The following is a 22,677-nucleotide window of genomic DNA, read 5'->3' on the forward strand; positions in this document are numbered from 1 at the left end:
CGCTTATTCCATCTAATCCGATTTCCTGTAGTGTTCACATGTATGTCTCTAGTCAACACATGATTCCTATTTACAATCATCTCCGATACATTTTTCATGAGGGCACAGAGCTGCAGATGGTCACTTCTCGTGCAATTACAGCCATGTCCTTAACCATGTCCAAGTCTCGTTTGTTTACAAATATGTAATAAAGTGTTGTGGCACTTTTGCCACAAACACGTGTAAAAGCTACCTAAGCATCACCAGGACATACCCCACTATATAACATTAACATTAAGGCCTAAACTAAGAAGTGTGACCCTGTTCACCTAAGGTGGGCTTTTCCAAGTTCTGTCACAGACAGCAACTTGTGCAAAACTCCATAGCAGTTATTGTAACGCTAGGGCTAACAGAGTAATGGTTTGTGCAAGTGTTAAAGAAAAGGATAGGGGGAATAGAGAGGGCTGCTGATGTTGGTGTAGGAGAGCGGTTAGTATAAACCTAGGCGTTAGGATAAGTGGTAGAGGTGCAGTTACGGTAAGGCTAGTATTGGAGCAAGGGATTGGATTAAGGCACGGGCCATGTACTTTGTGGCGAGCTGGTGCTGGGGTTGGAGACAGGTTCAATGTTCATTTTCTCTCTTATTTTGTATTGAGTCGCATGCAAATAAAATACTTTAGTGCACTGAAGCTTTAGTGTTCTGTAAGAGTTCAGGGTAGAATAAGGGTTGTAATTCGAGTTGGGGGAAGGTTCAGGAATGGATTTAGGGTGATTGTGGAGGTTTTGCTAGAGGTTGGGTCATATTTAGGGGTACGGCCTTGTACTTTTGTGCATTTAAAAATAGCTTTTTAGGCGACCTTATTACTGGCAACATTTTCACACTTTACATTGCTTGTATTGAATGGCTACATTTTTTTAAATGACTTTTTGCTGACGACATTTTCACAGGACTACATTTCCCTGGGGACATCTTCACATAGAACAAAACTAACTGCATACATTCTCATTTGGTGTGTTAAACAGTTAGAAAAAGCTGGTACTTTTCAAGTTCATTAGCCAAAATGAATATCCGGTACATCACTGGTTTTGGGTTTGGTTCCCTTTCAACCTGGAATCTAAAAACTATGATAAAGCAATGTTTTTAGAATTGTGTGCCTGAGCACATTCTATTGTGTTTTTTTTCTTTCTTAAAGTAAGTGATTGTGCTTCTTTGGGGCATTCAAACCAGCGGCCCTATTTTAAGCCTTCGCAAGGGCAACAGCCGGAGCAGTATGGGACTCTAGCATTTAAGATAACTTTTAAAATGGTAACCTCCACCAAATACCACTGTGTAAACGCCTATATGCACAGAAGTACCACCACAGAACATTTGCAAACCTGTTGCAAAAATGGCTGGGCCACAGCATTATAAAATGTTCAACCTCAAAAACTTTGCTGTGAATCCGCGTATAATGGCAGGGTGCACAGGGCATTGTAAAAGTAAACACCTATTAATAGTTGTTTTATATAGTGTGTTTATAGTGCGTTAAGGTAGATTTTTCATTTTGATGCCAAATCTCCTTTACCTGTGATACCCGCAGCACATTTTTCTGGACCTGTTTTTTTTCTTTTTTTTAATCTACGTTTCTGGGTGAGTGGGACCCTATTTTTCCCCATCACTCTTGCATTATTTTACTCTGGCTATGCAAGTCATTTTTGTGTCTCTCCATACTTTATTTTTGGAGTCATACTTTCCTCCCACTTTTTAGGATCTGTAATTTTATTTCTGCAGCATACAGCACTCTGTGTAGTTTTGTTGGGGAGCCCCTTATTCTCCTTGTGAGAACACATGTTCCCAAAGGTAGAGGGATGCTTTTTATCCTTTCTGCATTTTATATTGTGAGATCAGCACACACCACCTTATGTGGAGTGCTGAGGGGGTTACACTGTATCTCCTTTCTCACTGCTCCTGTAGCATTCATGTTAGTGACCAACATTCCTGAATGGCATGTTTTCTACCGACGTGTCATTTTTAATCGCAGGTTGTGTTCACAGCCGCAGTAATGCACAGAAGGGTCACCATTGACCCAAAATGCTGACCGTTTTCTTTTTTACACCATTTCTCGGTTCCTTGTGCTTTCTTGATCCTCCTTCTGCCGTGATGGGTAGGGGAGGTCCTAGTTTGTCTTTTGTCTTCAGCAGGAATCCTTTGTGAAGCCCGCCATGGCTCCAGAGAGTTTGCGAGGACATTAAGCAGGGGAGCATCCCGAAACTCTGCTGGTCTTTGTCTTCTGGCATGCGTGCCTGGAACAGTTCCAACTGGGAGGCTGGCTGTCCCCCAAAGTTTGAATGTAGCACGAGTGTTGATTGTGCACCAGGAGTACAGCCTTTTATCCAGGAACCCAGCCAGAGTCGACCACTGGAACTAAATCCGAAGAGGAAGAAAAGTTGTCTGCAACTACTTCCAGCGACAGCAGATGCCTGGTGAATGATCGCTGCTGTACTGACCCTTTCTTCCATTTGACATTATCTCCTAAGAGGACTACTCCTTCCCTTGGGATTGTGGGAACAACCAGTCTTGAGACGACCTGCAATTTGAGCAATCCCACGACCTGCGACCTTCCTGGGCTGTAAACCGCCAGTACCCTGAGACCTGCGACCCATCGTGCAGTGCGTCATCTTCTGAAGATCGAATACTCCCAAAACTTTGGTGGGCTCCTTCCAGACCCCCAGAGTCAAGATTCCCCTCCTTGAATTCCCTTCACCAGAGTGCTGGAACCAGAAAGTGAGGTGAATGTACTAGGCAGTAACCGTTCTTCATCCAGCCTTTTGAAAAGGCGCCAAAATCACAGAACCGCGAGAAGCTACAAAGAATCCTTTGCTGGGAGCCTTTCCACTCGACTGCTGCTGCAAAATCCTTTCAGTGGCCCTTCTTTCATCAGAAGACTAAGAATCCGGTGACCGGGTCCTGCAACTAATGCATCATGAGGGCATCCGCCTGCATCATCTTGTTCACTGCTGAGGTACTGCGAGACTCGAGGTAATACTTACCCAGAGTCATTCTGCCACTCCTGTGTTGCTGAGGTGGTAATTTGTGCGTTCGGGTGTTCACCCATACACGTTCGCCCAGGCCTAGCGCTGGTGTGCATTCAGGGAGCCTTCTAGGAAGTCCCTGAACACTTTTGACATACTAAAAGCTTAGTACTTGTTACAGAAGAATCCTCTGGAACTCTGCTTTTTCTACAGCGTGTGCCTTATCCTGTTCTGCCTACAATAGGCCACTGAGGCCCAGTGTTCCCCTCTGACTGAGACAATCCCGTACCTAGATAGGTAAGGACTGCTAAAGCCCAAGGCCTCTCTAAAGAAAGTGCTACAAGTGTTGAAAAGTGCTTACCTGCTTATGTTGGTCTTGTAACTTCATTTGCTTTCTGAAACAGAATATTCTACAAAGTTTACGTGGTTTTTACATACCTTGAAATGCATACTACCATTCTCAGTGTTTTTACACTGTGGTTTACTTACCATAGGTATTGCATTGGTGTTATATTGTTTGCTAATTGTGATAGTACTTACCTTTCTGAAGATTTCTCTTTGCCGTGTGTGTTTATTTAATAATCCATTATTTTCATATAACTCGGAGTATGTGTTTAATTGGACCATATGTATTCTACACGTTCTTTGTACCTTCCTACAGCCCTCTCTCGTCCTAAGGTAAGCCTGACTGCTCTGCCATTGCTACCTAACCTTGAGTGGTACAGTCATATACTACACGTTGTAGTTCTCTATTGCCAAGTAGAGAGCGTCTTATAAAGTCCTAAATAGATGGACTTTAGAAAAACTCCCAAAGTACACCTAGCCATGCCTCACAGCATTTATCCAGAAAGAACACATTTGGCCCGTACTGTGCTTGAATATGTTGCCTACAGTGTGAACACAGGGCTCCACGGCAAGCGGGTGGTACAGTTAATTATCTGCCCTACAGATGAACATGATCTGTGTAGATGTTGCTGATTAGAGTCCAGCCCTCTGTATATGACGATTGTAGGAATGATTTGCTGCAGAAAATCTCACTGGCCCTTTCATTGTGCTAATACATGAATTTAATTGTTTAGTCTCTGTTGTTGGGACACTTTTTGTAAAGGCAGAGCAGCCAGGCTTATTTTAGAGGGAAGAGAGGCTGTAGAAGGGTATAAAGAACTTGTAGTATGCATATGCTCCAAAGAAACATTTACACACTGATGCATTGTAAAAATAATGGTTCATTGTATATATACACAGGCAAAGAGAATTCTTTAGAAAGGTAAGTACTGGTATGAGTCAAAAACGCAATTTAAAAACCAACAATATACTTATGGTTAGTAAACCAAAGCATAAACTAGATTAGCAGTAAGTTATTCAAGGTGAGTAAAAACCAGTGTTGAACATTTAGAATGGCACTGTTATTCAAGGGCAGTAAAACCATATTAATAGACTTTTAGAATGACAGTATGTAATTCAAGGTAAGCGGACCCTATTGGTAGAATAGTGTTATACTTATTCAGTTTCAGGAATACGTGTTACCAACTATGTTACTTTCTAGAATAGTGGAACACAATTTAAAGATAAGCAATAACTTGTTAATTACTTTTCAGAGGGGCGGTATACCCTTCCAGTATAAGAACTCAGTATGCACATTTAGAATGATAATTCAAGGTGAGTAAACCCTATTGCTAATAAACTCTTAGTCTATTTCAGGAATATGTAGTTATACCAATGTTAAGTTTCTGAATAGTGGAACACAAATCTAAGGTAAACACTCCAGAAGACATTTCAGAAAGGCAGAAAGCATTTCAAAGGTAAGTAATAACTTTGTAACACTTTGTAACCTCCATTCCTGAAACAGAAGTTACAATGCCAACACATAGCAAGCAGGGTTGGACTGGAGAATAAAATTATCTCGGGCACCAATGAAAAAGTTGCCCACAGTTGCAAATGGCTATTCATTCCTTTTGTGACCGAATGTTTGAATAATAACTATGGGGGAGTTTTTTTGATAAAATGTGAAGCACATTGTGCATTTTAAAGATATTTATTCAGCAACACTGCTAAAAACTACTAGCCGCATAGTGAAGTAACTCATCAAACTGGCCCACACGGGACAAAACAGCCCACAACAGCATTTAGCGTTTTTGGTTCGGGCATTGCCCTATAGGCCAGTCTGAGACTGATAGCAAGTAAATACTTTGCAACACTTGTTTTATATTGTAGGCAGAGTCCTTATACTGAAGTCTTTCCCTATTCTAGGGCATGAGTGATCTCGGAGGCAGAAGGGGGGACACTTGTGGTCCAGTGGCCAGCGGTAGGCAGGTCAGGATAAGGCACAGATGCAGGACAGTCAGAGTTATGTTAGGTACATTTCGTGAGCGCACGGCCACCGGGAGGATAGCTTAGCTGCAACATGCTTGCCTTAGAAGCAAGAGGATGCAGAGCAGCACAGGTTCGATCCCCAGTCTGCGCTTAGAAACCTCTAGGTATTCAGTGCGTTATAAATAACCCATCATATCATACCAGAGGGTATTGTGGTGCTAGAGAGGAAGGCAATATTCAACAGAAGCCAGAAAAAACAAGTTATAGATGCCTAGAAGAGAAGTGTTTTAAGCGCTTTTCTGAACGCCAGAGGATTAGATAATTTCTTAATTGATGGCGGCAGCTCATTCCGTAAATTGGCAGCAATGGAAAAAGCACGGCCCCCGATCCCTGTACGTCGAAATATGGGTACAACTAGTAGATCGGCAGAAGAGGATCGCAACAGGTGCTCAGGGTAGTAACGTACGAATTTTACTTGAAGGAATTCAGCATCCTAATCATGAAGAACCTGATGAACTATACACAGAGCTTTGAATCTAATGTGCTGGCTAACAGGCAGCAGTATAAAGATCGTAGGACCGGAGATATATGGGCTCCGTAAGGGGTACCAGTTGCCATCCGGGCTGCAAGGTTTTGCAGACGTTGCAGTCGCTGCCTAAGACCCTTGGGCTGAGCCAAGTAAAGCGAGTTGCAATAGTCTAAACGGGATAAAACCAGAGCTGCCACTACTGCAGGGCGAAGATGCTCAGGGATCAGGGTGGGGCACCTTCTTCAAGACCTTCAGCTGGTAGTGGCCTACTTGGCAGACAGCCGCGACTTGGTTAGCCATGGACAGTGAGGCTGTGAGAATTACCCCTAGGTTTTTCACTTTTTTAACCAGAATAGCGAGGGGACCAAGAGTGAGGGGATCAGGACGACGCCCACCACCAGGACCGCTGCCTTGTCTCCGTTCAGTTTGAGCCAGTTGTGGTCTATTTACACACCAGCGGCCGCCAGGCAACTCCGCAGGCACGACGACTCCCCATCCCGGTCTTGGGGATTTCCAGAGGATTTCTCGTTCAACAATTAAGTACAAACTTTATAGTTATTAGAACGTGTTCAGGGACTTAGTAGAAGGCTCCCTAGATGCGTTCCGGCGTTGGACCTGGTAGAACGGTATTGGTGAACTCCCAAACGCACAAATCACCCACTCAGCCACACAGGATCGACACAAGACTTTAGGTAAGTACTAACTACACAGTACCTCAACAGTGAAGAAGAGCTTGGAGATGGACGCCTTCACAATGCAGCAGCACAGGACCCAGTTTCTAGATTCTTGGTCACGGCGATGAAACAACCGTCACTGGATGGGAACTTGAAGCAGATTCCCACTCGCTCGGGAACATAGACAAATTATCAACAAGTCCAGCAAAAAGTACTGGGGGGGGGGGAGGGGGTTTCACAGGGGAGGGAGATTTAGCATTAAAATGAACATCTAACCCAACTTCTGTTGAGGCAGCCCTTGATTTCACGAAAAAGGGAGTCGTTATGGCAGCCCTATACCTTTGAGGCACCAGCCCTGCCACCACAGATTCAGCTGGCTCACCTGTTAATGCCCAGTCGGCCAACTCTTGACAGAGCTATAGAGGGGCAGGCAGGATGGATTCCTAGAATTTGAGTCAATGGCCTTTACAAAGTCTGCGATAATGTACTGAGGTTCTTAAGGCCATATTACGACACAGTGCTTTTAGCTGTCCAAATAGCCTGACTGTAAATATTTTCTGTTCCTCTTAGTGAATTTTTGCCCGGGGCATCACAATGTTTTCTCCATTTATGCTCTGACGGACTACACTTTTTCAGTGCTTTTACCTCGTTTGTGTACCATGATGCTAAATGCGGCTGACGGTACATTTTTCTCCATGGTCCACTTTTGTATTGGCTGTATCTGTAAGCATGTCAAGTGGCAGATTGTGCCCTATCATGAGCTGGGCCATATCCGGTCAACAATCACTAATTCTATCAGGGTCACAATTTTGAATATCGTGTTTCCTAAGGGCCACTGCTGGAGGGTGGTCGGGTGGGGAGAGGCTAACAACAAAAATGGTTTAGGAATGCAAATGTGTAACAATACTAGGGCACGATCAGATCAGACTTCAGGAGGATCTATTTAGTAAGAACCTCCATGATTTCTGGCAAAACATGAATCAAGGTTATGGCATGCCGCATGCATTGGTTTCTGGATGTGTCGTCTTATTTTGAGTTTTTCGCATGAACAAAGCAAACAGAGTCCATTTTATCACTTATTATCTGGCCAGGCATGAATCACCCATCACAATTCAGTGTGTGCCATCTAAACAGTTTAAGCGAAACACTCAATAAAAAGATTTCAGAAAGTCTCCCTGGGGAATGAGACAACAATCAGGTGATGCTGCGTTGAAGAGAGATCTTCGTTGCTGAGCATTCACAGAACGCAAGTCCTAGCATTTAATTTATCATCATGTGATGTATAAAACCCACCCTACTCCTTTTCTGATTTGACTCGATCCATTGTAAAGATTTAAAAACCTTTGGGAAGCATATGCTCTGAAAGACTACCTACCCTAGTATGATGCTGGAAATGCCTTTTGGAGGGACAGGGCATCCTAGTCCTTGTCCTACCACTACTCGGTGTGTGTTTTCTGTATGTTTTCTGCCTCTCCGGTCCAGTCTGGACCTCTGGCAGTGCAGCTCTTCATTTTTTCTTTTGCTGAACACCACCCATGGGATACCCTTATGGCACCAATGAGTGGGGGTACACCCTTGTACCCTTAATGTTTGTTTGTGGGCATCTGTGTGTTGGCCACGGATCAGGGTATGGGCTGGTGGCCACTACATGCTGACTTGGCAGTAGCTCTGAGTGTCCTCCATTTTCGGGACACCCAGGCCCTGCCACAGGAATCAATGGATTCCTGAACAAAGGCAAGATGGCCACTGTAGCCTCTTGGTTTCTATTGCCTTTACACCTTGTTTCCCAAAGTCTTGGGAAGCCCTGTCTCTGTCCCTTTGCCCTGACTGGCTGTTGGGTGGAAGAAACATATATGGCTCTGGGGCTGCCTCCTGTCAGACTGACTGGAATCTTCCAAGGGATTGTGTGTTGTGGGTACACCCTTGGGGTGGGACCTGTCTGAATGGAGTCTGTTTTCACTGCAGTGACTAACAAACCTAAATGGCTGGTGGCAGTGGATACTTTTTATACGTTTTTGTGCAGGTTACTAGCCAGCTGATCAGCTGCAGTACAGCACCCTTGGGTGCCCGTGTCTTTATTTTCACCATTTTCCGTTTCTAAGTTCCTTCTGTGCTCTCTATCATTCTAGGTGGGGGTGGCTCCTTTATGAGTTTTGTCTTTGGCGGGCTTCTCCACCTGAAGCCCGCCCAGGCTCCAGTCTGTCTGGCAAGGCAGGAAGTAAGGGAGGGTCCCGAAACATATGTCCTTTGCAGGTGTGCCTGGCTGAAAACCAGTTTAAACTGGACGGCTGGCTGTCCTAGAGGACAGCCAGCCCCCAAGTGATTGACAGCCCCCATAGGGGTGAATGAATGGGTTCCAGAATATAAGGCGAGGATTTTTGGGTTACAGACAGTCGACCACTGGAACTGCAAATCCGAAGCAGAAGACGAGCAGAGTTGCCAGCAGCACCTTCAAAAACCACAGAAGTACCGGTGAAGCCCCGCAGCTGTGCTGACCCACTTTTCAACTCGACAGAGAGGCTCTGCCAAGGACGACTACCTCTCTTGGGGTGGTGGGACCAACTAGCCTCAAGACCACCTTCAATTTGGGCCACTCCCCACCCCGACATCCTGCTACTTTCCTGGGAAGCAGAACACTAATACCCCGGGGTACCTGGACATTTTTTCGAGTGCATCGTCTTGCGAACATCGAGTCTTGCTGAAACTTTGCAGGCATCCGTGTGGACGTACAGAAGCAGGAATTCTTTGCCGAAGAGAATCCAACCCCGATATTCGTTTCTTCGTGGCGCTAAGAAAAAGGCGCCAATGCCACAAGAGCCGCTGGAGTGAGTTGAATCCTCTGCTGCCAACTCATTCTCTTGAGTGCTGCAACAGAAACCCACCAAAGGTCCCCCCTTTCATCACCACGACCAAAGAGCAGTTATCTGGTATTTCATTGTTGCATCCAGAAGGCAACCAGCTACATTTTCACCTTCACTCTTAATGTACTGTGGGGCTTGGGCTATGCTTACCTTTGTTAGGACAGTTTTTCTGAAGTCCAACTAAGGGCTTAGTAAAACCTTTCATCTGAAGCAGTAGAAGACTTCACTCTTAATATAAAGCTGTACCACCGGGAGTAGGGTAGTGTAGAAAGAGCAGCCAGGCGTATTTTAAGAGGGAGAGAGGGCTGTAGAATCAGTACGAATAAATTGTAATACAAACCGTCCAAAGAGACACTGAAACACTATGTATTGTAAAAATAAATGGTTTATTTAAATAAAAGTAGGCCCAGATCAATCTTGGGGGAAATAAGTACTATCACATTATATATAACCACAATTATAAAAACACATTGTGCTTTAAAGTTCAGACCAAAGCAGACCTTATTTAGAGAACTAACAGTAGTATGGGTAAGTCAAACCCTTTCAAACACATTCAGCATAGGTCACACCTATTTTTGGGGAGTAAAAACCATATGCTACTTTCAGATTACTTTACAGTAAATCACGGGTAGTAGACCCTGTCAGTTGTACCGTGATGCTCAGCAGGAAATCGCATAGTAAGTCAACTAAACAATATACTTTTCTGATCTAGTGAAACACAGATTCTAGTAACAGTATAAACCTATAACCTTGATTAAGGATAACCCTTTTTTTTTTTGGGGGAGTGGGACCTTGGGGTGTAATATTCAGTTATTTTCTTTTCAGTACACAGACTAAGGGAAGCAATAACTAACTTATTTTTTGTTAACACAGTTATGCTCAAGGTAAATAAAACGTATACACTTTTTAAAGGAGCTGTCCGCAACTTAAAGGCAGGTATAAATAAGACTGTTTTTGTGTCTGTCTAAAAACAGACCAGGGAAAGCAAAACCCAGTGTGGCACTTTATGAATGGCTCAAGGTTATTCTAGGTAGGTAAAACCTAATGCAGAAGTATTCTGGATAGGCAAACAAGTCGGGGGAAGCAAGACTAGTTTCCCAAATGGTAAACCTATTCTCTGAAAGAAATTGTGAAGCCAACAGCCTTACTTTTGGGAAAGAGGCCCAGCCAATTTATAGGGGAGTAAAATAACCTTACATCTACTTTCTGTTAGAATGGCAAAACCGTTTCTAAGGAAAGAAAGATGTTACATATACTTTTCAGAATGGCAGAACATTTCTAAGGTAAGTAATAACATTTGTAACTGTTCACTCAGAGTTCTAGTTACCAGCATCTTTTGCAAGTAAGTCACTTTTAACCCTTAAGTGCCATGGGTATTTCCCCCCAGTGCCAAGGCCTTTTTTGGTGATTTTGGTATGTGGCCATGCAATGCCTTGTAACTTTTTTGCTACAGGAGATATCTAAGCCAAATTTGGCCCCTTTTTCCCCACATGTAGGCGGTCGTAACACCACCCAGGAATCCTAGGTTGCTGTAGGGGGATGAGAAAATAACTAAAAAGGACAAAAATGTTGTTTTTTCAAAAAAATGTGAATAAAATGATGTACAAAGAAGCCTGTGGTTTTTTTTTTCCTTTTAAGAGCTAGGAACAAATGGTTTGCTGTGCTGAATTCCCCAATTTCCTGGCTTTCAAGAACAGGTTGAGTGGAAACCATAAAAAAATAATTTGATGTGGTTATCAACAGTTTTGTGAGAGGTAGGAGATTTTGGCCATTTTTGCCAATTGGACATGCATGGACGGAATGGAAGAAAATGGTAGGAAAGCCGAATTGGAGGACAAAGTCATACATGTCTGAAAAGTAGACAAATTTCCAAGTTTAGGAAGGGGTGATTTGCGTAGGTCGGGCAACAACTAGGTAGGGGAAAATGCCATAGATTGGGGAACAAAGCGGGAAAATGACCGGAAAAAAAAGGTATGTGGCAGACATGATTGGCAGTCGGGGATTGTGTCTAATAAATTCTGGGCTGCTTCGCGCAAGTCAGACCTCAGTGTATTCCCACGGGCGTCCTCTTTTCAGAAATGCATGGTGTTCAGAGTTTTCCTTGGTGGCTTGGACACCCTAGACCCAAATGTATGGTGTGCACATTAGTCAAAATCCTGCAATCCTGCTGTCCGAAAGAGTTGGGGTTACCAGTGTTTTAGGCTTTCCCATTGGCGCCCAGGTAGATGCACCCACACATGTGAGGTACCGTTTTCATTGGGACACCTGGGGGAACGCGGGATGGTAGGCCATGTGTTGTTGGCGGCGTGTTTCGGTGGGTGAGCCGAGTGAAATGTGCGGAAAATGCCTTTTTTTGGCAAGATTTCGGACTTTGCCAGGGTTTCTGGGTAATAAATTCTGGGCCGATTTGCGCAAGTCAGACCTTTGCGGATTCCCACGGGTGTCCTCTTTTCGGAAATGCATGGGGTTCCCTGTTTTCCTTGGTGGCTTGGACACCCTAGGCCCAAATCTGTAGGTTGTCTCCCCAAACCCTTTGGGGGTTACAAGTGGTGTAGCCTTTTTCCTTTTGTGCCCCGGTAGGTGCACCCACACATGAGGTACCGTTTTCGTCGGGATACCTGTGGGTATGCGGGAAGGTATGACATCTGTTGTTGGCAGCATGTTTCGGTGGGTGAGCAGAGTGAAATGTCTGAATATTGTGTTTTTTACCCCCAAATTTGGACTTTGCCAGGGTTTCTGGGTTTTTGGGGCCGATTTGTGCAAGTCAGAACTCTGTGGATTCCCACGGGTGTCCTCTTTTCAGAAATGCATGGGGTTCCCTGTTTTCCTTGCTGGCTTCGACACCCTAGGCTCAGATCTGTAGGTTGCCCACATGAACAAAATGTGCTGTGTCGAAAGGGTTGGGGTTACCAGTGGGGTACCCTTTTCCTTTTGCGCCCCAGGTAGGTACACCCACAGATGTGAGGTACTGTTTTCGTCGGGATGCCTGTGGGAACGCAGGAAGGTATGACATCTGTTGTTGGCAACGTGTTTCGGTGAGTGGACAGAGGGAAATGTCTCTGAAATTGGCTGGAAATAAAGACAAGTCTCGGACATTTCGCTCTGGCCACCCACCGAAACACACCGCCAACAACACATGGCCTACCTTCCTGCGTCCCCACACATATCCTACCTTCCTGCGTCCCCACACATATCCTGATGAAAACGGTACCTCACGTGTGGTTGCACCTACCGGGGACGATAAGAAAATTCACCCTCCCTTTGGGGTGCCCAACAGCCCCCCTAAAATGCGTTCCACCATTTTCACTTTTTTCCTTTGGTAACCCAACTCCCTTGGCGCAGAGGGGCACATTGGTGTCCGGGGTGCCCAAACCTTACTGCCCCACCCATGGGGGGGCATGTCCCACAATTTATGGGGGCCCTCTCACCCCAAAGGAGTGGGGGGGCACCTCATGCAGGCCTCCCTGGGCCTCCTACAAACGGCTGCGTGAGGTACACCACCCCTCCATTTGGGGTGGGGGGGCCCCCAAAAATTGTGGGACAGGCCCCCCAGTGGGTGGGACAGTAAGGTTTAGGTACCAATGTGCCCCTCTGTGCCAAGGCAAGTTTCGTAAACAAAAAAATGGAAACTGGTACACTACACTTTAGGGCGGGCTGAGGGGCACCCTAAACCGCCAGGTAATCTTTTTATGTAATGGGGGGGTGACTCTCTTCCCCCCCCCCACACCAAATGCAGGGGGGGGGCATTTCATGCAGCTCTCCCTGGAGTCAGATGCCCCTTCCTATGAGCAGATATCTGCCCCCAGGGAGGGCTACAAGGGGTGCTCCCATTTACCCTTGGGGTGAGGGGAGAGGGCCATCCCCCTTTCCCGTAAAATAAATCCCTGGTGGCTAGTGCCCCCCACTCCCACCCAAAAGTCCCTTTTTTCCATTTTGCCCCCTTCCCTGGGGGCAGATGATCAGCCATCTGCCCCCAGGGTTGTACACATGTGCCTCCATGCTTTGGGGGCCTGGGGCCGAGGGCTGCTTCTCTTCCCCCCCCCCCCTCCACCCTCCCCATTCAAGGACATCTCTGGTGTCTAGTGGGCATTGCTGGGCGTGGATCGAGTGCTCTGCGCCCTCTCCGCGCCCTGCAATGCCTTCACACAAGGTGTCGTTGGAAAGGGGAGAATCTCCCCTTTCCAACGACACCTCCCTCGATCTCCGGCTTGAAATACAGCCAGAGATCGAGGGTAAGAAAGGTGAACACTCACCTTTTATTTTCACTGCATCAGCCCGAAATGGCTGCTGCAGTGAAAATTACTTTCACGTCGGCGTGAAACTGAAGGTAATCCAGCCCCCTGGCAGTGAGGGGGGACCTCCCCCTCACATAGCGCGGGGGTGGATTACTGTTTTGAGCGATCCCTGTTTTACAGGGATCGCTCAAAACGGAGTGCCAAAAAGGACGAGCTATCTCGTCCTTGGCACTGTGAAAGTAATTCCAAGGACGAGATAGCTCGCCCTTGGCACTAAAGGGGTTAAACACTTATTCTCTTTTCTAGGCAAAAGGCCCAATCCATAGAAGTCTTTCCCTTATTATTGGAGCATGAGTGTTCTCAATGGCAGAAGGGTAGTCACTAACTTAGTCCAACAGGCAGGTCAGAATACGTTCTTAAGTAGCAAAAGTCAGAGTTCCTAAGGAAAACTATTGGAACAAGTAAGTACTTTACTTTAAAGTTAGATGAGGGTCCAGGGTCTTCACAGAAGACACCCTAGGATGTGTCCAGCAGTGGGACTGGGTGAACTGGACGAGGGGCTTCCCAATCATAGAAGGGGTCACAAGAGACTTAAGTAAATACCCAGCACGGAAGATTTTGCAGCAGGAGAACTTCAGGATCTGTAGCCAGAAACCTGGTAGTGGAATTCCTTCATTAAGAAGCCAGAACACTGGACACTGGAAGGACTTTTGCAGTAAGGATCACAGGGAAGGCTCTAGGCAAGGTTTTCATCGAGGCTGGATGCGACTCTTTGGATTTGGCACCTTTTTCAGGAGCGCAGAAGAAGACAGAATATGCCCACAAGGTTTCAGTGAGATTCTGAAGACTGTGCACCATACCATACCATACCATGGCTCGAGGTCCCGAGGTATTGGGCTAATGCAGCCCTGCAAGGTCGCAGCATGGCGTGGCATGGCTCAAAATGCAGGTCTTCAGGAGTCCAGTGGGTCTCACCAGGCTCTGGGTCGTCATTTCCGGAGTACCCAAGTTGATTGGAAAGAAGGGCTACAGCAGACTCCGGTTACACAGCAGGCTCTCCAGTTGCTGGAAATAGTTTCAGCCGTGAATTCGGTTTTGGTTCCAGTGTGCGACTACCTCTTCAGCTTCCAGGATCAGTCTTTTATGCAGGAACCCAGTCAATCAAACATCCTCGAAACATTAAAACTTGGGGGGTTGGAAATGCTTTTAGGACAGCCAGCCTCCCAGTTTGAACTGGAATCTCGCAATCAGGCTGGAAGACAAATGGCTGTATTGTTTTTGACTCCTCCCTTGCTTCCTGCCTTCAGACACTCTGGAGCTTGGGCGCTGAGTCCACAGGACTCCCGCCGAAGATAAAAATCGCACAAAGGAATTTCCTGCCCTGGATGTCAGGGGGGGGAACAAGAAAGGACAAGGAACACTAAAATGGGAAAAAAATGAGACTGGGCCATTTTGGTAAAATGAGCACCCATGGATGCCTTTACTGGGGCTGTGCAAACATTGTGCAGTAAAGGTGCACCTAATTAATAAAAAGGTTCACTGCCACCAGCCATTAAAAGTAAGTTTGTCCTTATAACATAAATGCTACATTTTAAATTAGAAAGGGAATACAAAGTATCTCCCCATCCCTCCACATAAGGTGGGGCGAGGGTGCTGGTCTCGCTCAATAAAATGTAAAAGGGATCCAAAAATCCTTTCAACTCTTGGGAACTGTAATTCTCACAAGGTTAGCAAGACAAAGTTAAAAGGGGAGCCCCTAGGGCAACCCAGCAACAATAGGCACTTAGTGACAAAAAGTTGTCAGAGGATAACTTTTAAAAGGCACTATGGAGAGTCTTAAAAAATGACACTCATAAAAAGAGTAAAACATTCTGGGAGTGTGGGGAAAAAAGGTATAAGAAAGAATAATCCACCAGTAAAATAAAGTTCTGAGGTTGACGCAGGTCAGGAAGATTTATCATTATTGTGCAAATATTACCTAGCTCTATCTTGATCGAATTTGGCTAGCCCTACGTGTATTCTGCCTTTTCACTGAATTAGGGTGACCTTCCAAAATCCATCTTAACAATGGCCTAATTTGGTAATTTTCTGTCCTTGAACACGAGGTAGTTGGCCAACAAAGGCACTGCATTCATTCATAAAATAAACAAGAGTAGTTATGTTGACCATTCTAGTAACGCAGTACTAGTAATTGCTGTAAAAAGGTGCACAGTACTGCACCATTAAAATGTATAAAAATAAACTCAGCCTGTCTGGAATACGATGTCGAAAAAGTGTGAGATGCACTTCAGAGAAAGAGAATCAGCCTTGCATTGATATCCTTAATGGTGGTAGTTATTCTACCTAAAAAGTAGAAATGTTGGACCCGCCCACCGCCCCCTTTACTTTTAGCCTTAAGAGTCTGACTAGTATTTATGAAGGAAGTAATTTTCAGGGGCAAGTGGAGTGGAAAGAGTACCTCACTTAACAAGTGGGTCAGAAAAGCAAAAGAGCAGCAAATATAAACATCAGTATTTTTAATATTAATAATATAGCGCTTCTTCCCATACTCCTCCCGCTTCTTGGCACTTGACCGAAGATCAAACACCTCGTGTTCGAAAGGCAAGCGCGTTCCACGGAAGAAATCCTCCCAGCTTAATGCTGAAATCTGCAAGAATTAGGCTAAAAAGCAGTAACGATCACTGTTTTTCCGAACTACTATTATGATCTACTGCCCTCTCCGAGATTTAGCCTCATGCAATTTGCTCATTTGATTTATTATACAACTTAATTATGTTGAGAAGAACAGTTGTATATCCATAAATACTTAATTTCTCCAAGATTTCTGCCATCTTCATTTTTTCTACAAGATTGATACCTGTAAGTGTATTGTGGTAGTTCCAGACCCTGATTGTAAACCATGGTTTTATTTTCGCAGGGAAGTCCCAGCTGAGCTTCGCAGGTTGGCGCACGGCGGGCAGGTGAATCTTGATATGGAGGACCACCGTGATGAGGACTTTGTCAAATCAAAGGGGATCTTCAAGGCTTTCACTGGAGAGGGGCAGAAACTGGGCAGGTAAGGGCCACATAAGCCACACAGATGAACAATAGTGGAGACCACATGGCAAGCAAGTGTGTTTTTAGTATGACAATGAGTAGGGTATGCGTGTGTTTGTGTGGAGGGGGACAGAGGTGGTTGGAGTGGTAAGATGTCGTGTGGCGGCAATGAGTGATTACCGTTGAGGTAGACAGTGTAGGGAGTCCTAATTTGCAGGCAGTGGAGGTAGTGTGACATTTAAGCGTAGGGGGAACAGGGATTGGTGATGTGCAATTGGTGGGTCGTGAGGGTCAGTGACTGGTGACATGCAGACAGTAAAGGCCTGATTCTGTTGCCGACACAGTGAAAGCAACACTTACCAGGAGGCACTGCTCTTGTTCTGACATGCAGGTGGCAATCTAGCAATTCTATTTGAAGGTGGTCCTCTGAATATTTCAGCAGCAAACGCGACACAAACATGTAATTGTGGAACAAATATCTGTCCTATCTGCTAATTTCACCATCATTTTGAGCGATTTCCCAAACATTCTGAAAGGGGGGAAAATGCTACAGGCCCCATTAGATACAAATTCAAATGTCGCCATTTACATGATGTTGTTAATGTGTCGGAACTGCATGTGCATACATGCAGTTCCGAAATGTCATCAAATCCGGCAGTTGTTTTGTTGATTTCCAGGCCAATGAGGGAATTGTCATACCAAAACTGAAAGTTGTTGTGTTTGAATTAATCCTTCCACTGCTGGAGCTACAGTTTTCTTCTCTATACATAAAAGGTCAGTGAAAGGATAGAGCTTCTTTGTGTAGTTAGCAGAATAAATGTGAAATACTGAAATTGTTGCCCTTTTAAGGACAGACAGTATTTCACACCTCCCACAGTATCTGGCCTGAAGTTTTGTGCTTGGGGTAAAAGCTCTCTGTATGTGTGTGTGGCATGCAGTAGATGTGGCGGGACTAATGCATGCAGCCATATATTGAGAGTATTCAGGGGGTGGTCTGATCATGGTGGCATTAAGGAATTTGTTGGGGGACACTTTTGAATGCGCATGCATTGACCTGTGTGCAGTGGTGGGCAGCGTATACTGAACATTGCCGTTCCTAATGTTATAGCCCAACTGTTTTCTTGTCTAGCACAACCCCACAGGTGATTGGAATCAGCTCCCAGTCGCAACAGGCAGAGAATGAGGCTAAAGCCAGCTCATCGGTCACAATTGATGATTCAGAGCCTGTAACCAATATCCAAATCAGACTTGCCGATGGAGGGCGGCTGGTTCAGAAATTCAACCACAGTCACAGGTACGTGATCCTCTAAGGCAGGCTCTGACTACTATATAGGGGGCCTGATAATGGCACTACAGCAACACCAGGCACTGGGGTACGACAGTAGATTTTGGAGAAGCCTAGCTAGGTAATATTGGGGTTTAGAAAAGGCCTTACTGGGTGACATTGTGTGGTATAAGAAGTCTCGCTGTGTATTAACGCAGCGGGGAGAATTGGGACTTTGACACCAATGAGGTCAAGGCTGGCTGCTAGTTATTTGATGCCCGATCGCAGTCTTCCTTTAGACCCTACTGCTTTGCTTGCTGAAGCCAACAACCGTTTGCAGATATTTTAGAAGAGCTGCAGTTTGCCCTTAAAACTCTTTGCTCTCTCACTCGAGTGAACTATGTATTTGTATGTAGTTTATGTAGTTATGTAGCGCAAACCCAGCTGTGGAGCAATGGGGTGGTGTACACGCTTTGAGGAGAACAAGATGGGTACATTTACACGACCGTTGCAGGGCCATGATAATCCAGGGACAATGGATCTTCAGTCACAACTGGGAATTTCCTAAATAGCAGGGTCTGCAGTTTTCTAAACTGTAGGAGTGGTCCTGATCGCATCCCCAATGCTATTCCACATGCTGGGGCCTAGCAGGCGGAGGGCTGCTACTTGGTCTTCTCGCCACGTGCCAGTTTTAGTTCAAGTAATGTGATGGTCTGGCGCCTGGAGGTGGTAAGTTTGGCAGTAAGAAAGCAAGGCATTCAGTCATTGGTTGCCTTGTAGATGATGCAGACTAGTTTGAAGAGAATCCTGGTAGTTGGCCACTATAGGTGTTTTTTTTTTGTTATTGCAAAAGTCACTGTCTGAAAAAGGACTCAGGAAAGCCCACCTACGGTGGACAGGTGTACACCTCTTAGGCTCAGCCTGAACTACCCAAGGTTATGGTAGAGTAGCAAGGAGCCAGGCTTAGTCTAAGGAGAGAGGAGGGATGTAGTTGGGCACAAAGACATTAGAGCATACCTTGGTTCAAGAAAACACTTTCACACTGAGAAGTTATATAAAAATAGACATGTATTACTGTAAGGCATGCTGTTGCAATTCTAAGTTCAGGTAAGTACTATAAAGCAAACATATATACAGTATAGGATCACTTGTAATCAATGAATAAATCCTAGATGTTCATAGGTAAGCGCGTTAGAGTAGCTTTTGCAGTAGCAAATCACTTAGTAAACCAACCAGAAACATACATACTTTCCAAACCCTAAATAACCTTTTAAAACATTAACCCAATCCTGCTTTAATAGTCAACCCTATTAAGTAAGAGTCTCTCAAGGTTTAGATGAGTCACTGGGCCTCCAGTGGCTAAGGTTTGGCCAGAAAAATGTCGGGAATAGTCAGAGTATAGTGTTTAGAGTACTATGAGCCCAAATAATTGCCCCCCACCCGCCCCCAATGATACTGTATGGCGACCTGGGGGTTATCGGGATACAAGCCATCTGCAGCCTCCTGTCACAGAATTACACGAGTAGACCCCAGGGAGGTTCTACCACAGGGTGAACAGTACCCTGGAAAGAAGTTGTTGCCATAGGACGGTACCCGCGGTGAGGCGACAGCAGGCCCGGTCGCCTGTTCTTCAACCCTGATGTCGTGGAGTAGGGGACTTTGGTGGATCCTGCGTCAGGATTCGCACAGGGGAAAGCCCGGTACAGGATCTTCAAGGCAATGGCTTGTTGGAGCCTTCTGCAGGCTTGGTGGACAGTTGGCTGTTGCAGCGGTCAACATTACTCTGTTTCTTGGTCCTTTCCTCTTTTCCTCTAGTAAGGGCACTCTCTGGAGCTGATTTGAGTTGGTCAAGGCTTGGAAGGATGCCCTTGAAGTTGCAGACAAAACCCTGCTTCCGGAGACGTTGCCCTAATATTCAGTACAGGACCCCAGGTATTGGAGATTTGCAGGCCCTGGAGGTTGCAGCTCTTCTGGGAATGGCACAAATTGTAGGTTGTCTCCAGACTGATTACGCCCCCAGTCTATGGAAGGAAGTAGTCTTCTTCAGATCTTCCCTGTCGAATGAAGTGATGAGGTCCAAGCAGCAGCTGCAGCTCAACGGAATCTGGCGGTTGTTGGAAGTGCTGGCGACGTCGTCCTCTTCGGAATCTTCTTGTTCCAGTGGTCGACTCTGGAGTTTTGATACAGGACCTTGGGATTTATCCAGTTGAGAGCAGCACCAGTGGCTGAGTCCACCAATCCTGTCCCATTTGTTCTTGAGAATTTTCAGTTTCTGTACTAATTCCCATTAACCTTAGAGACCCCCAGCCCTTTTGCTGGAATCTGGGAACTTTTTGATTTTTAACCTCCTGCGTGAGTGGAGCTTTTGGCCACTTATGTATCTGACTGGGATTTTTTTTACTGTTTGATGGAGTCTGGTAAACTCCATAGGCATCTGCCTTTTGCATGGTGACACACAGCACCCTCTGTGCAGTAACACTGGGAAGTCCCTTGGACTTTTCTTAATGTTTAAATACATTTTCATATGTGAGCGACAGTTACCAAGAATGGTGCGATAACTTGTATCTTACCTACCTTTCTCTTTTGTGGCTCCGGCACATAAGTGGAGATAAGTGGAGTGCTGCGGGGGGGGGGGGTTACATAGTAACTCCTTATGCCACTTCTCAGGTAACCTTTTGTTACACTAACTGTTGGAAATAATTTTCATTTCTGTGCCAATTCCCTTTAACCTTAGAGACCCCCAGCTCTTTTGCTGGATTCAGGGCTTTTTAATTATAACTCGTGAGTGAGTGGGGCTTTTTTCTCACTTGTGTGTTTTTTCTGACTAGGATTTTTGGGTTTCTTACTGTTGAATGGAGTCTGGTAAACTCCATAAGCATCTGCTTTTTGCATTGTGACACGCAGCACCTTTTGTGCAGTGCCACTGAGATGTCCCTTGGACTTCTCTTAATGTTTAACTACATTTTCTTGGGTGAACTACTGTTCCAAAGAATAGTTAGATGACCCCTGTCATGCTTACCTTTTCTTTTGTGGGCCCAGCACACACCACCCTATGTGGAGTGCTGGGGGTTACATGGTAACTCCTTTATCCCACTCCTCATGTAACATTCTGTTAGACTAACTCACTGGAATGGCTGGTGGCAGTCGTTTCTCTTTTACTACCTTGTGCCATGTATCTAAAGGCTGAATCCTCCGCTGCAGTACAGCACCCAGGGGTGACCATTTCCCCCAAAATGCCCCGTCTTCTCCTTTTTTGCCATTTATTGTCAGTTTCTTCTGGGCTTTTACTTCACAGGCTTTCCAGGGTTAAACGTGATGCATGTTGGGCAGTGAGGACAGTATTTCTGAGCAATTGAAGGAAACTTGGGGGGCGAACCAAAATTTCTTGACCACAGCGGTCCTCTTCCCCTTGCTTGAATGGTAGACAGAGTGAGCAACACGTGCAATGTATGGTAGGAGTGCTAGTGGGGCCACTAACTGGCTGTGTTATCGCGCCATAGGCGATCGGAGCAACAAATACATTCCTGCTTTTCTTGGCTTGGGTAGCTGTCTTCGAGTTCTGGCGGGACGGAAAGAGATTTTATTGATTTATTTATTTTCATTTGTTAAGCGCCTAAATCCTAGGGCATCAGGGCGCTGTTGCAACTGGTTACATGATGCAGAACTTTTTAAGGCGAAGATTGCTCTTTGACAGTACATGTAGACAAGACGTTTGTTGGGACAATTTATGTGCAGATTACTTTTCCCCATTTGAGAGGGAAGTTAGGCAAATAACCAAGTTTTGAGGGCTTTGCGGAAAGCCCAATGGAGAGTCTTCTCTTAGTTCTGTGAGGAGGGAATTCCATAGGTTGACTGCGACTGCTGGGAAGCTTACTCCCCCCCCCCCCCCCCACCCCCCCCCCCCTCCCCCTCCCCCTCCTCTTGCTCTTCACTTTCGGCATGGCTAGTTTGTGGACATGGAGGGATCTTACTGGTCTTGTAGACTTGGTTCTTTCAATTGTCTGGGACAGATATTGTGGGGCGGTCTGGCTCAAGCATTTGTGGGCAATGGATAGTCTTGAAGATAAACCTTTCCCTGATGGGGAGCTAATGAGTCTTTTTCCTGGCTGCTGTTATGTGCCTTTTTTTAGTATGTTCAGTGCTGATCGGAGGGCGTTGTTCTGTATTACCTGTAGTTTGCTTATGTTCCGTTTGGAGGTTCCCGTAGATAGGACATTACAGTAATCCAGTCAAGCAGTTGTCTTGCTGTATTGATGGGCTTTGTGGTGTAGGCTGCTGAGGACGCTACAGCACTGACTTGTTTGTTGTGAGAGAGGTAGGTATCCAGGTGTACCTCTAGAGTTTTTTCTGAGACTGGGATCTAAATTCCATCAATCGAGAATTAGGTGAATTATGGGCATTTTAGCACTTTGGGATTTCCATCTTGTCCAAGTACAAGTGGCTGGATGCCATCCACGACTGAATTGTAGAGTATACGTTGTTGGGCATGAAGGAGTCTTTCATAGGAGCCTTAGAGAGGTAGGACGACTTGGGTGTCATCAGCATAATTTGTATAGGATATGCCAAGGTCATCCAGTAGATCAAATAATGGTTTTGTGAAGATTTTGTATAGGTGGGGGGGGGGGGCGGTGGACACCGGAATCTTGAGGGACGGCGCATGGAAAGGGGATGGGTGGGGCACTTGCAGTGTCAGAGAAAAAGGAGGCAATCCATAGTGAGGCTTCTTTGTAGAAGTTTGAGCAGAGGTGAGGTGATGGCATAGGGTGTTGTGGTC

At 45.6% G+C, this 22,677-nt stretch overlaps 1 protein-coding gene across 2 annotated transcripts in view; it reads left to right on the top strand.

Annotated features, from left to right (window-relative positions):
- The window catches only part of NSFL1C (NSFL1 cofactor), a 336,045-nt gene that overhangs the window by 202,683 nt on the left and 110,685 nt on the right, over window positions 1-22,677 (top strand). For both annotated transcript variants that reach the window (XM_069650916.1, XM_069650915.1), the window contains exons 7-8: window positions 16,521-16,658; window positions 17,769-17,933. In XM_069650916.1, the coding sequence (XP_069507017.1) occupies window positions 16,521-16,658; window positions 17,769-17,933 (303 nt within the window). The remainder of the gene's footprint in view (window positions 1-16,520; window positions 16,659-17,768; window positions 17,934-22,677) is intronic.

The sequence above is a fragment of the Ambystoma mexicanum genome, chromosome 3p (assembly GCF_040938575.1).
Source record: "Ambystoma mexicanum isolate Mex_15411 chromosome 3p, UKY_AmexF1_1, whole genome shotgun sequence".
NCBI lineage: Eukaryota > Metazoa > Chordata > Amphibia > Caudata > Ambystomatidae > Ambystoma > Ambystoma mexicanum.